We start from the raw sequence: 14,227 nt of genomic DNA on the forward strand, positions 1-14,227 counted from the left end.
CAATTACAGATACTGTATAGTGCAGCTAAGCACATCTCTAAGAGGTAATGGAAGGTTTTATAGGGTTGACAATAGTACTATTATCCAGTTGATATGAATGGACGAGCCATTGTAATATCTTCAGCCCTGTAGCCCTTTGCACTCACATCCCTGTCATCCCGTATATGTCTTTAATATGGCATATTTGGTCACTGATAAGTGCCTCAATTGGAATGAAGTGGCTGTATAGTAACATACTGTATAAGACTCCAGAGGTCATACAAAGTGCTTTCGAAAAGTATTCAAACCCCTTGACTTTTTACACATTTTGTTACGTTACAGCCTTATTCCAAAATGTATTAAATTGTTATTTTTTTCTCATCAATCTACATACAATACCCTATAATGACAAACCAAAAACAGTTTTTTATAAATGTTTGCAAATTTATAAAACAAATTAAAAACTGAAATATTACATTTAAAAAAGTATTCAGTAGTTTTACTCAGTACTTTGTTGAAGCACCGTTGGCAGCGATTACAGCCTCAAGTCTTCTTAGGTATGATGCTACAAGCTTGGCACACCTATATTCGGGGAGTTTCTCCCATTCTTTTCTGCAGATCCATTCAAGCTCTGTCGGGTTAAAGGGGAGAGTCGCAGCACAGCTATTTTCAGGTCTCTCCAGAAATGTTCGATCGGGTTCAAGTCTGGGCTCAGGCTGGGCCACTCAAGGACATTGAGAGAATGTGTTGGCTGAGTGCTTATGGTCGTTGTCCTGTTGGAAGGTAAACCTTCACCACAGTCTGAGGTCCTGAGCGCTCCGGAGCAGGTTTTCATTAAGGATCTCTCTGTACTTTGCTCCGTTCATATTCCCCTTGAACCTGACTAGTCTCCCAGTCTCTGCCACTGAAAAACAGCCCCACAGCATTCTGCCACCACCACTCTTCACCGTTGGAATGGTGCCTGGTTTCCTCAAGACGTGACGCATGGCATTCAGGCTAAAGAATTCAATCTTGGTTTCATCGGACCAAATAATCTTGTTTCTCATTGTCTGAGAGTCCTTTAGGTGGCTTTAGGCAAACTCCAAGCGGGCTGTCATGTGCCTTTTACTGAGGAGTGGCTTCCATCAGCCTGATTGGTGGAATGCTGCAGAGATGGTTGTCCTTCTGGGAGGTTCTGCCATCTTCACAGAGGAACTCTGGAGCTCTGTCAGAGTGACCATCAGGTTTTTGGTCACCTCCCTGACCAAGGCCCCTCTCCACCACAATTGCTCACTTTGGCCATGCGGCCAGCTCTAGGAAAAGTCTTGGTGGTTCAAACATGGTGGACGCCTCTGCGTTCTTGGGGACCTTAAATGCTGCAGTAATGTTTTGGTACACGTCCCCAGATCTGTGCCTCGACACAATCCTGTCTCAGACCTCTGCGGTCAATTCCTTCGGCCTCATGGCTTGGTTTTTGCTCTGACATGCACTGTCAACTGTGGGATCTTATATAGACAGGTGTGTGCCTTTCCAAATCATGTCCAATCAATTGAATTTACCACAGCTGGACTCCAATCACGTTGTAGAAACATCTCAAAGATGACCAATGGAAACAGGATGCACCTGAGCTCAATTTTGAGTCTCATAGCAAAGGGTCTGAATACGTATGTAATAAGCTATTTCTGTTTTAATTTTGAATACATTTGCAAAAATAATAAAACACCTGTTTTCACTTTGTCATTATGGGGTATTGTGTGTAGATTGATAGGGGGGATTTTATTTTATTTTATACATTTTAGAATAACATAACAACATAACAAAATATGGAAAAAGTACACAATTTTTGAACGACTGCCTCATCTCTGTACCACACACATACAATTATCTATAAAGTCCCTCATTCGAGAAGTGAATTTCAAACACAGATTCAACCACAAAGACCTGGGAGGTTTTCCATTGCCTCGCAAAGAAGGGCACCTAATGGAAGATGGGTAAAAAAAGAAGCTAACACTGAATATCCCTTAGATCATGGTAAAGTTATTAATTACACTTTGGATGAAGTATCAGAGACAGAAAAACAGCTTCATTCTCAAGGCCATCAGACTGTTAAATAGTCATCACTAGCTGGCCTCCGCCAAGTACCCTGACCTGAACTGTCACTAGCCGGCTACCACCTGGTTACTCAACCCTGCACCTTAGATGCTGCTGCCTATGTACATAGACATGGAACACTGGTCACTGGAACACTGGTCATTTTAATAACGTTTACATACTGTTTTACCCACTTCATATGCATATACTGTATTCTAGTCAAGTCATAGCCCATTCAACTACTGCTATACATATACTATTCTCTCCTACGTATTCTTCAGATATACTACATATTCTATCCATATACTGTCCATAATGTGTATCCATAATGTCTATACATCCCATCATATATAACAGTGGAGAACAGCGTCAAACACATGGACACCATGTCTGTGGTGTATTTTATATCATTCCACTTATTATGCTCCAGCCATTACCACAAACCTGTCCCCCGTATTTAAGGTGCCACCAACCACCTGTGATATACAGTTGAAGTCGGAAGTTTACATACACTTAGGTTGGAGTCATTAAAACTCGTTTTTCAACCACTCCACAAATGTTTTGTTAACAAACTATAGTTTTGGCAAGTCAGTTAGGACATCTACTTTGTGCATGACACAAGTCATTTTTCCAACAATTGTCTACAGACAGATTATTTCATTTAGAATTTCCTCTCTGCAGATGACTTCGTCAACCATTTTGAAAAGAAGGTCGACGACATCCGATCCTCGTTTGCTAAGTCAAACGACACCACTGGTTCTGCTCACACTGCCCTACCCTGTGCTCTGACCTCTTTCTCCCCTCTCTCTCCAGATGAAATCTCGCGTCTTGTGACGGCCGGCCGCCCAACAACCTGCCCGCTCGACCCTATCCCCTCCTCTCTTCTCCAGACCATTTCCGGAGACCTTCTCCCTTACCTCACCTCGCTCATCAACTTATCCCTGACCGCTGGCTCTGGATAAGAGCGTCTGCTAAATGACTTAAATGTAAATGTAAATGTAGAATTCACTGTATCACAATTCCAGTGGGTCAGAAGTTTACTTACATTAAGTTGACTGTGCCTTTAATCAGCTTGGAAAACTCCAGAAAATGATGCCATGACTTTAGAAATTTCTGATAGGCTAATTGACATCATTTGAGTCAATTGGAGGTGTAGCTGTGGATGTATTTCAAGGCCTACCTTCAAACTCAGTGCCTCTTTGCTTGACATCATGGTTAATTCAGAAGAAATCAGCCAAGACCTCAAAACTAAACTAATTGTAGACCTCCACAAGTCTGGTTCATCCTTGGGAGCAATTTCCAAATGCCTGAAGGTACCACATTCATCTGCACAAACAATAGTATGCAAGGAGATACGTTCTGTCTCCTAGAGATTTTTTCATTTTTAAAAATGTTACTAGGCAAGTCAGTTAAGAACAAATTCTTATTTTCAATGACAGCCTAGGAACAGTGGGTTAACTGCCTGTTCAAGGGCAGAATGACAGATTTTGTACCTTGTCAGCTCGGGAATTTGAACTTGCAACCTTTCGGTTACTAGTCCAATGCTCTAACCACTAGGCTACCCTGCCACCCCAGATGAATGCACTTGGGTGTGAAAAGTGTAAATCAATCCCAGAACAACAGCAAAGGACCTTGTGAAGATGCTGGAGGAAACAGGTACAAAAGTATCTATAGCCACAGTAAAACGAGTCCTGCATCAACATAACCTGAAAGGCCACTCAGCAAGGAAGAAGTCACTGCTCCAAAACAGCCATTAAAAAAGGCAGACTACGGTTTGCAACTGCACATGGGGACAAAGGTCGTACCTTTTGGAGAAATGTACTCTGGTCTGATGAAACAAAAATATAACTGTTTGGCCATAATGACCATCGTTATGTTTGGAGGAAAAAGGAGGAGGCTTGCAAGCCGAAGAACACCATCTCAACCGTGAAACACGGAGGTGGCAGCATCATGTTGTGGGGATTCTTTGCTGCAGGAGGGACTGGTGCACTTCACAAAATAGATGGCTTCATGAGGAGTGAAAATTATGTGGATATATTGAACAACATCTCAAGAAATCAGTCAGGAAGTTAACGCTTGATTGCAAATGGGTCCTCCAAATGGAGAATGACCCCAAGCATACCTTTGAAGTTGTGGCAAAATGGTATTGGTATTGGAGTGGCCATCACAACGCCCTGACCTCAATCCTATAGAAAATTTGTGGGCAGAACTGAAAAAGTGTGCTCGAGCAAGGAGGCCTACAAACCTGACTAAGTTACACCAGCTCTGTAGGGAGGAATGGGCCAAAATTCACCCAACTTATTGTGGGAAGCTTGTGGGAGACTACCCAAAACGTTTGACCCAAGGTAAAAATTTTAAAGGCAATGCTATCAAATACAAATTGAGTGTATGTAAACTTCTGACCCACTGGGAATGTGATGAAAGAACTAAATGCTGAAATATATTATTCTCTCTACTATTATTCTGACATTTCACATTCTTAAAATAAAGTGGTGATCCTAACTGACCTAAGACGGGGACTTCTGGGAGCCCCAGAAGCTTCTGGCATCTGGGGGCCCCAAACAGGGCTAAGTTATCTCTGCCTCATTGCAAAACATGTAGAATAATAGTTATAAAACTGGACATTTTCCTCAACCATTATAATGTGTTGAATTGCAGGAAATGAACGTTAAAACATTTTCTCTTTGCCCCATGGAAAAATGTGTTGAATAATAAGAAAAGCTCAGATGCTGGGGGAAAAACTGCTGTACGCCACTGACGCATGCACACACATTAAACTGTCCTGAATCATCGGGTCAAATCTCACATGTATTGCCTCCACTCTGAACTCTCTTGACTAACATCCACTCCACACTGCGGTTTTCCATTTGGAGACCGCAACTCCTGCAGGGACTGGCCAAGCCAGGTGGCTGAGATCACAACGCATACTGTAACTACAGACGGGACCGGAGGGAACTATCAAGACCCAACTCCTCTTTTTCATTCCCGCCCGTCACTTTTAACATTGCATTTAGATAGAGTCACACTCAACACTTTGTCTGTATGCGCCCTGACATGCTTTCCCTTGGAAATGTTTTCCCTCAGAAACATCTACTGTACGTATCCAGGTCATGTTCCTTTACACCATGACATACATAGACAACTCTAAATGCTAAGGTGTCAGTCATGGATTTCTTCAAGACGTTCCATGTTTTTCATCTGCATAATTGGACCAAATATCATGGCCCTGAAAGAAAGCTGACACAGAATCAAACAAAAACAAAACATGGCAAGTCATCTCTACGGAGGTCAGCTGTATTCCCGTGTATAGACCTGTTCTCCACAGCAGAGGCATTGTGTCTTCCGGTTCAAAGATCCTCTTCACGCTCAAGCTGGGCTTGTTATCTCAACTGTAAATTCTGACAAGAGCGCCAATATGTCACTTTGAAACGGTAATGTAGCACACAGCCTGCTGGACTGGGCACTCAGCCAGACGGATGAGAGATGGAGAGAGGGAAGGCGGACACTAGACAGACAGACAGACAGACAGACAGACAGTGCGAGACAACGTGATAGACAGACAGTGTGGTAGACAGACAGGCAGGCCACATGAGGGCTTAGTGGTGGAGGAAAAAGAATGCTTTCTTTCATCCTACAATTAAGACTGAGGTTTTCTTCCAAACTTATATAGAACGAGATCTAAACTCTGGTGAGAGGAAAGGAAATGTGCCTGTGCAGTGGGCTCCCCGCTTCTATCATTCAATGCTGCTTCCTCCAGCTTGTAGCAATGGTAAGTGTGGCTTGTGGAATGTTAATGGAATCAACAAAGGCCACAGATACTCCATAGAGACCAGTTCCAGGGGATTCTGGAATGGCCCTAGCTGACAAGTATGTTCGTCCTTAACCCCTCTCCACTGCCCACTCAGCTCCACAAAAGAGAGTGTCTCCTATTGGCCCAACCCAGAGAGGGGGGCAACAGATGGCTGCATCCTCTGCCAAGTCCCCAACAACTGGATGTTGGAGGTTATACACAACTGGCATACGCTGAGTATACCAAACATTATGAACACCTTGAGTTGCACCCCTACTTTTGTCCTCAGAACAGCCTCAATTCGAAAGTGTTCCACATGGTTGCTGGTCCATGTTGACTCCAATGCTTCCCACAGTTGTGTCAAGTTGGCTGGATGTCCTTTGGGTGGTGGACCATTCTTGATACACCCATGAAAAACCCAGCAGCGTTGCAGTTCTTGACACAAACCGGTGCATCAGGGCCCTGGCTTCCTTATGCCAAGGTGGTCCATAACGGATTATTCCATTGAGTTCTTGCTGCCTCTAGTGAGTGGTGCACCTAATACCATACCCCGTTCAAAGGCACTTAAATGCCTTTGGGTAAGGATGATAAGGATGATTCTTTACCCATTCACCCATTGAATGGCACACATACACAATCCGTGTCTCACTTGTCTCAAGTATTAAAAATGATTCTTTAACCTGTCTCCTCCCCTTCATCTACACAGATTGAAGTGGATTGAACAAGTGACATCATTAAGAGATCATAGTTTCACATGTACTTATCTGGTCAGTCTATGTAATGGAGCAGGTGTTCTAAATGTTTTGTATACTCAGTTTATATAATGCAAATGATGGAGGATTTTCAACCAAGAAACCATCAACACGCAAAATTGCAAAACAGATAGATATCACATACGCACGCACGCACGCACACGCGCACTCACGCACACGCGCACTCACGCGCACGCGTGCGCACACACGCACGCACGCACACACACACACACACACACACACACACACACACACACACACACACACACACACACACACACACACACACACACACACACACACACACACACACACACACACACACACACACACACACACTACACTGACCCCTTGGGACAAATTGCATAAGAGGACGGTTTCCATGACAACTGTCTGTAGCATAGGCCACAACAGATTTTCTCAGGCACCCCCCCCCCCAATAATCATTTGGTGGATGTCACTTTCTCCAATTTCAGTTTCCTATAGATACTGCGGCAATGGCAACAGCTTGTGCCTCTGCTGGATGTCTGAAACGGACACTTGTAGTGCACCTCCTACTCAGTTCTCACTTAGCAGGGGTAGCGGCCTGCTCTGCTCTGGCATGGTGCAGTCTGCTAATGATGATACTCATGCCTGGCCTGCAATACCATGCCATGCACAGTGATGTGTGGAGACCATAGAGCTGATGATGAGAAGACCTGGGGCCTTAAAACCCGACTCAGTAAGTCCCAAATTAAATGTCACTTTTTTTCTGGGTTATTATATCTTGAAGTGTATAGATGCAGGTAAGATTTCTCCAGGAAAATATGACGCATAGGCCTATTGATCATTTCTCTTATGCACCTTCTATCTGTCCCTCTGATCCATCCAGGACTACTGATCCATCCAGGATTGCCCCCCATCCGTGATTGCCCCCCCATCTATCATCAGAGTTCGTATTGTTAGGTAACCTAAACTGGAACATGCTTAACACCCCGGCCGTCCTACAATCTAAGATAGATGCCCTCAATCTGACACAAAATATCAAGGAACCTACCAGGTACAACCCTAAATCCGTAACCATGCCGACCCTCTTAGATATCATCCTGACCATCTTGCCCTCTAAATACACCTCTGCTGTCTTCAACCAGGAACTCAGTGATCACTGCCTCATTGGTTGCGTGCATAATGGGTCCGCAGTCAAACGACCACCCCTCATCACTGTCAAACGCTCCCTAAAACACTTCAGCGAGCAGGCCTTTCTAATCGACCTGGCCCGGGTATCCTGGAAGGATATTGGCCTCATCCCGTCAATAGAGGATGCCTGGTTGCTCTTTAAAAGTGCTTTCCTCACCATCTTAAATAAGCATGCCCCATTCCAAAAAATGTAGAACTAAGAACAGATATAGCCCTTGGTTCACCCCATACTTGCCTGCCCTTGACCAGCACAAAAACATCCTGTGGCGTTCTGCAATAGCATCGAATAGTCCCCGCGATATGCAACTTTTCAGGGAAGTCAGGAACCAATATACTCAGTCAGTCAGGAAAGCTAAGGCTAGCTTTCTCAAACATAAATTTGCATCCTGCAGCACTAATTCAAAAATGTTTTGGGACACTGTAAAGTCCATGGAAAATAAGAGCACATCCTCCCAGCTTCCCACTGCACTGAGGCTAGGAATCACTGTCACCACTGATACATCTACAATAATCAATCATTTAAATAAGCATTTTTCTATGGCTGGCCATGCTTTCCACCTGGCTACCCCTACCCCGGCCAACAGCACAGCACCCCTCACAGCAACTTGCCCAAGCCTCCCCATTTATCCTTCACCTAAATCCAGATAGCCGATGTTCTGAAAGAGCTGAAATATCTGGATCCCTGCAAATCAGCTGAGCTAGACAATCTGGACCCTCTCTTTCTAAAAGTATCTGCCAAAATTGTTGCAACCTCTATTACTAGCCTGTTAAACCTCTCTTTTGTATCATCTGAGATCCCCAAATATTGGAAAGCTGCCGCTTCAATGGGGGAGACACTCTTGACCCAAACTATATAGACCTATATTATAGACCTATATCCATCCTGCCCCGCCTTTCTAAAATCTTCGAAAGCAAAGTTAACAAACAGATCACCAACCATTTTGAATCCTACTGTACCTTCACCACTATGCAATCTGGCTTCCGAGCTGGTCATGGGTTCACCTCAACCACACTGAAGGTTCTAAACGATATCATAACCGCTATCGTTAAAAGACAGTATTGTGCAGCCGTCTTTATTGACCTGGCCAAGGCTATTGACTCTGTCAATCACCGCATTCTTATCGGCAGACTCAATAGCCTTGGTTTCTCAAATGACTGCCTCGCCTGGTTCACCAACTTCTTCTTAGACAGAGTTCAGTGTGTCAAATCGGACGGCCTGTTATCCAGACCTCTGGCAGTCTCTATGGGGGTGCCACAGGGTTCAATTCTCGGGCCTACTCTTTTCTCTGTATATATCAATGATGTCGCTCTTGCTGCTGGTGATTCTCTGATCCACCTCTATGCAGATGACACCCTTCTGTATACATCTGGCCCTTCTTTGGACACTGTGTTAACAAACCTCCAGATGAGCTTCAATGCCATACAACACTCCTTCCTTGGCCTCCAACTGCTTTTAAATGCTAGTAAAACCAAATGCATGCTCTTCAATCGATTGCTGCCTGCAATCGCCCGCCTGACTAGCATCAATACTCTGGACGGTTCTGATTTAGAATATGTGGACAACTACAAATACCTAGGTGTCTGGTTAGACTGTAAACTCTCCTTCCAGACTCACATTAAGCATCTCCAATCCAAAGTTAAATCTAGAATTGGCTTCCTATTTCGCAACAAAGCATCCTTCAGTCATGCTGCCAAACATACCCTTGTAAAACTGACTATCCTACCGATCCTTGACTTTGGCGATGTCATTTACAAAATAGCCTCCAACACTCTACTCAGCAAATTGGATGCAGTCTATCACAGTGCCATCCGTTTTGTCACCACCACTGCGACCTGTATACTCTCGTTGGCTGGCCCTCACTACATATTTGTCGCCAAACCCACCGGCTCCAGGTCATCTATAAGTCTTGGCTAGGTAAAGCCCCACCTTATCTCAGCTCACTGGTCACCATAGCAACTCTCACCCGTAGCACGCGCTTCAGCAGGTAAATTTCACTGGTCATTCCCAAAGCCAACACTTACTTTGGCCGCCTTTCCTTCCAGTTCTCTGCTGCCAATGGCTGGAACGAATTGAAAAATCACTGAAGTTGGAGTCCTTTATCTCCCTCTCTAACTTCAGCTGTGAGAGCAGCTGTACATGTACACAGCCAATCTGTAAATAGCACACACAACTACCTCATTCCCATATTGTTATTTATCCTCTTGCTCTTTTGCACCCCAGTATCTCTACTTGTGCATCATCATCTGCACATCTGTCACTCCAGTGTTAATGCAAAAGTGTAATTATTTCGCCTGTATGGGCCTATTTATTGCCTTACCTTCCTACTCTTCTACATTTGCACACACTGTACATAGATTTTTCTATTGTGTTACTGACTGTACTTTTGTTTATGTGTAACTCTGTGTTGTTGTTTTTGTCGCACTGCTTTGCTTCATCTTGGCCAGGTCGCAGTTATGAATGAGAACTTGTTCTCAACTGGCCTACCTGGTTAAATCAAGGTGAAATAAAAAAAATCAAAACATAAATAAAACAGCAACACATCAACAATATATACCTAGCTATATCCTCTCAATACAAACGAGACACATAAATGAGAGTTGAGTGATACAGAAATAAACATGTAATTTGACTGACAAATAAATGTGGTAACAGTTAATAATATTGGCTCCTGGCTGTCAGTCCGTCTGTACGTCTGCCTGACTGTGCGACACCTGGCGATAGGCCGGGGCACAGATTTGAAAACACTGGTGGGTTTGTCGTTACAAAATTGCTTTGATGTTGCTAGCTTGAGCTTCTGAATGAAAACTGGAATTGTGGGCGATTTTCATTCAGCAAGGGATTGAGAATATTTTCCTAGTGCAACACTTGCTAGTTGGACCATATTTCAGACTTCTCAGCATGACCAGTGCCAGCTGCATGCTGGGCACTATGGATAATAATCACGAAAGCCCGCTCGGTCTACTGGTAAGCTAATTTAGCTGGCTCACAAACAGATAGATCCACACACGCATTGCTTGCAAATCTGCATAGCCTACCAGTGGGTGATTAACCTATAGCCAAACAAACCTTCATGCACTTGCAAACTTTGCTGGAGTTGCTAGCTGGCTGTGTCATTTAGGACGTGGAGTTTACTATTCCAACTTTTTGATGGCAAATTTATTCAACCCTATAGTTGCTGAGGATCAACTTTTCCAGGCAAGTGTTTGCACTGCAAGAGATCAAGCAGATAACGAAAAAACGCAGATAACGTAAAAGTCAAGGGGTCTGAATACTTTTCGAGAGACTGTATGTGGACCGAGGGATTAAATAGAGAACCTAGTCTGTCACAACACAGACAGTACTCTGTATGGACATGCTCTGGAGCTATGTGCTCCAAGCAGAGAAATGTAACACTCCTCACAAGCGAGGAAAGAGTAATGAGACTGTCCATGTTTGAATACTGGTCTTTCTCTTGACAGTTGTTTTCTGACACTATAATCTGGACTTGTTTATTGGACAGTTCTGATCATAACACTGCAAGTGTGATTTGTCCAGATGACATGGGGGGTAAAAAGAGAGAAAAACACAGTGGTGTGTTTTTAACAAATGGTTTACTTTATTTCTAATTCTAAATTCAGACTTGTCTGAAACCCACCTTGAGAGAATAATATTCTGCAATGAGTGCTCTGTGTATCTTTAAGATGGGGTGGGGGAATTGGCTAAGCTATTTCATGTCATCATTAAGAGATGTGGTTTTATTCCAGCTGGGTGGGGGGGGGGGAGTAGCTGTCTGGGATATGAAGCGCAAGCCTCCAGGGACTTACAGCTTCACCGGGCCTCGCTCCCTCCCTCAGCACAGAGACCTGCATACTGAATACTGCCACCCTGCCTGCTGGAGGCCAACCAGCAATGCCAAGCAGGGAAAGAGAAGTTTAAAATGAGATTACGTGTGCTGCTTTTGTTTTTTACAGTCCTATATTTCATGCAGACAATTATGAATAACATCTGCCTACATAAAAAAAACTTCAGTCCTTCTGTGCAGAGATACACAACCACAACAATGTGCCAGAGGTTCAACTCTCCAACCTCTCCTGTCTTTTTGGATGACATAAGTCTAGCCACCTTTAATACTATGGGATTGCCCCTTTGTCTATCACCTGTACCCAATAAAGTTCTATAGGTGCAATATCAGTGTAACAAATATACATGAGGGATACATTTATCAACAGTGCAGCACTTACCAGGCCATCACAGTTGCTGATAGCGACGGATGTGTCCCTGACGTTGGTGACCTCTCCTACATAAAAGCAGTCGCTGTCCCGTAGAGGCTCATAGGTGGTCTCGCTGCCCTCCTCGTGCCACTCCACCTTAGCTCCGGGGACCACCAGCCTGGAGTTGAGGTGCAGGCGCAGGTGGAGCTCCTGGCCGAACACAGTGACATTGTAGAAGAGTGTCTCCCTGTGCCTGGCTGTACCCTCTCCCTCCTCCAGGTCTCCATGGCTGGGGTCTGAGACGGCTACAGCCTCTCTTTTCCAGCGTCTGTGGGCCTGCTGGTGCTGGCTGTCCAGTTGAGGTGCAGAGACAGCGCCTGAGAGGAACCGGCCCACTGAATCAGTGTTCACAGGCTTAACAACGCCATACTCCCTCAGGATATGCTGCAGAGACTCTGTATACACAGGGAGAGACAGAATCACACATTGATCAATATACACAGAATCATGCACAGGAGCACAGATGCACACAAACAGAGTCCCCCCCCCCATACACACACATGCACAGGCACATGTATCAACAGTGGAGGCTGGTGAGAGAAGCTATAGGAGGACAGGCTCGTTGTAATGGCTGAAGTGGAATGGTGTCAAACATGTGGTTTCAATATGTTTGATGTGTTTGATACCGTTCCATAAGTTCCATTCCAGCCATTACAATGAGCCTATCCTCCTATAGCTCCTCCCACCAGCATCCACTGCTATAGCATAGGTCAAAACTTATGCTGGGTCTAACTTTATAAACACATTATATCATAAAATGTGAACCTATCGCTGACACATTTTACAACCACAACTGACTTTGGTATATTTCCTACCTTATCAATACACCACAGGCAATAATGAGCATTGACTAATAGGCCTATCAACAACAACAACAAAAACGTCGGTGTGCCCCTGTGTTCACGCCCGTTCGCGCGCAGATGAGCACGCTCGACTCGTCCAAGTTCAGAGCAAACACATCAATTTATATGCATGACTGCATCTATTGTCTACTTGCGAGTTGCGACAGTTTTGGTTGGAAGCTGTGACCCAGCACGCATACAAGCACATGTCAAGACCGGGTGATGATTAAAGCTGTCAATTAGGAAGAATAACTGAGGTCGATATTCATGAAATCAGGTAATTACAAATATCAAATCAAATTGAAGCGTAAAGTTTAATTTCATTCCAACCATTTATTTTACTAGTCAAATGCAATGTCTTATTTGGATAAGAGCGTCTGCTAAATGACTTAAATGTAATGTAAATGTTGTAGACGGCCGTTGTTAGGTTAACTAAAGCTATAACTGCTATAAAAGCTTCAACAATAAATTTGCTAATTCATTCGACTATATATATAACGAATTTGAATCAATTGTGCATGATCTATGTACCATTGGAATTTTCTTCAGATGCTGAAATTGAGCGCACGTAAACTGTGTTTGAATGAAAAAGAAATGTGGAAAAAGTTGGTCTTATGCAAAAGAATGGGAAACGTACTGAGCCACTGCAAAAAAAAACTACCATAGGTACTCAACGATATTTTTGTTTATGTAAAAGGTTATTGAACTTGTATAGGCTACGACATAACCTGTGTGAATTTGACATGCTCCAATATCGAATCGTGATCAGATCTTTTTTCGCAAGGGTGGTAGCCTACCTAGGTTATAGCCTAGCTTTGCACAATTGTATAAAACGTATAAAACAATCAGTCACACATACCTATGCCATTGGAGATATAAAGTCCATTCGCGTGAATTAAATGCAGTAAAATAATAAAGAATGCAAATCCAGGCGTAACATCCATTGCAGGTATGAAGAAAAAGACCGCACATCAGAGAGGCGGACTTTGAGATTCTAGATAATGCGATCTACCAGTCCCCCCCCTCTCTCTCTCCCTCTCCCTCTCTCCCTCTCCCTCTCTCTCACACACACGTAATAAAGTAATGTTTGGAAATTAAGCCAACTTGGTCTTTGACAGTGTTCACACAGTGACAGCTGAATATCATCTACTCTCTCAATTGCTATTATATCATGTAACATTATCACTTACAGGGAACAGTGATACGGACATAGAGTACATATTTGGCCAGTTTAAATCGATAACGAACTTTACAAGTGGTTATAAGACATATCGGTGTGGGAATCAAGACAGTCCATCACCCTCTGACCTTGAATTTCCCATGGTCTATGGAGCCTTACATAATAATAATAATAATAATAATAATAA

General features: G+C 43.7%; 1 protein-coding gene across 1 annotated transcript in view; it reads right to left on the reverse strand.

Moving 5' to 3' along the window:
* LOC124005646 (A disintegrin and metalloproteinase with thrombospondin motifs 2-like) overlaps positions 1-13,867 on the reverse strand; it is a 52,291-nt gene extending 38,424 nt beyond the window's left edge. Inside the window, exons 1-2 of the mRNA XM_046315089.1 lie at positions 13,720-13,867; positions 11,989-12,413 (exon numbers count right to left, since the gene is read on the reverse strand). Coding sequence (XP_046171045.1) covers positions 11,989-12,413; positions 13,720-13,804 — 510 coding nt within the window. The 5' untranslated portion in view covers positions 13,805-13,867. The remainder of the gene's footprint in view (positions 1-11,988; positions 12,414-13,719) is intronic.
* Between the last annotated feature and the right edge of the window lie 360 nt (positions 13,868-14,227).

Source organism: Oncorhynchus gorbuscha, linkage group LG02 (genome assembly GCF_021184085.1).
Source record: "Oncorhynchus gorbuscha isolate QuinsamMale2020 ecotype Even-year linkage group LG02, OgorEven_v1.0, whole genome shotgun sequence".
Taxonomy (NCBI): domain Eukaryota; kingdom Metazoa; phylum Chordata; class Actinopteri; order Salmoniformes; family Salmonidae; genus Oncorhynchus; species Oncorhynchus gorbuscha.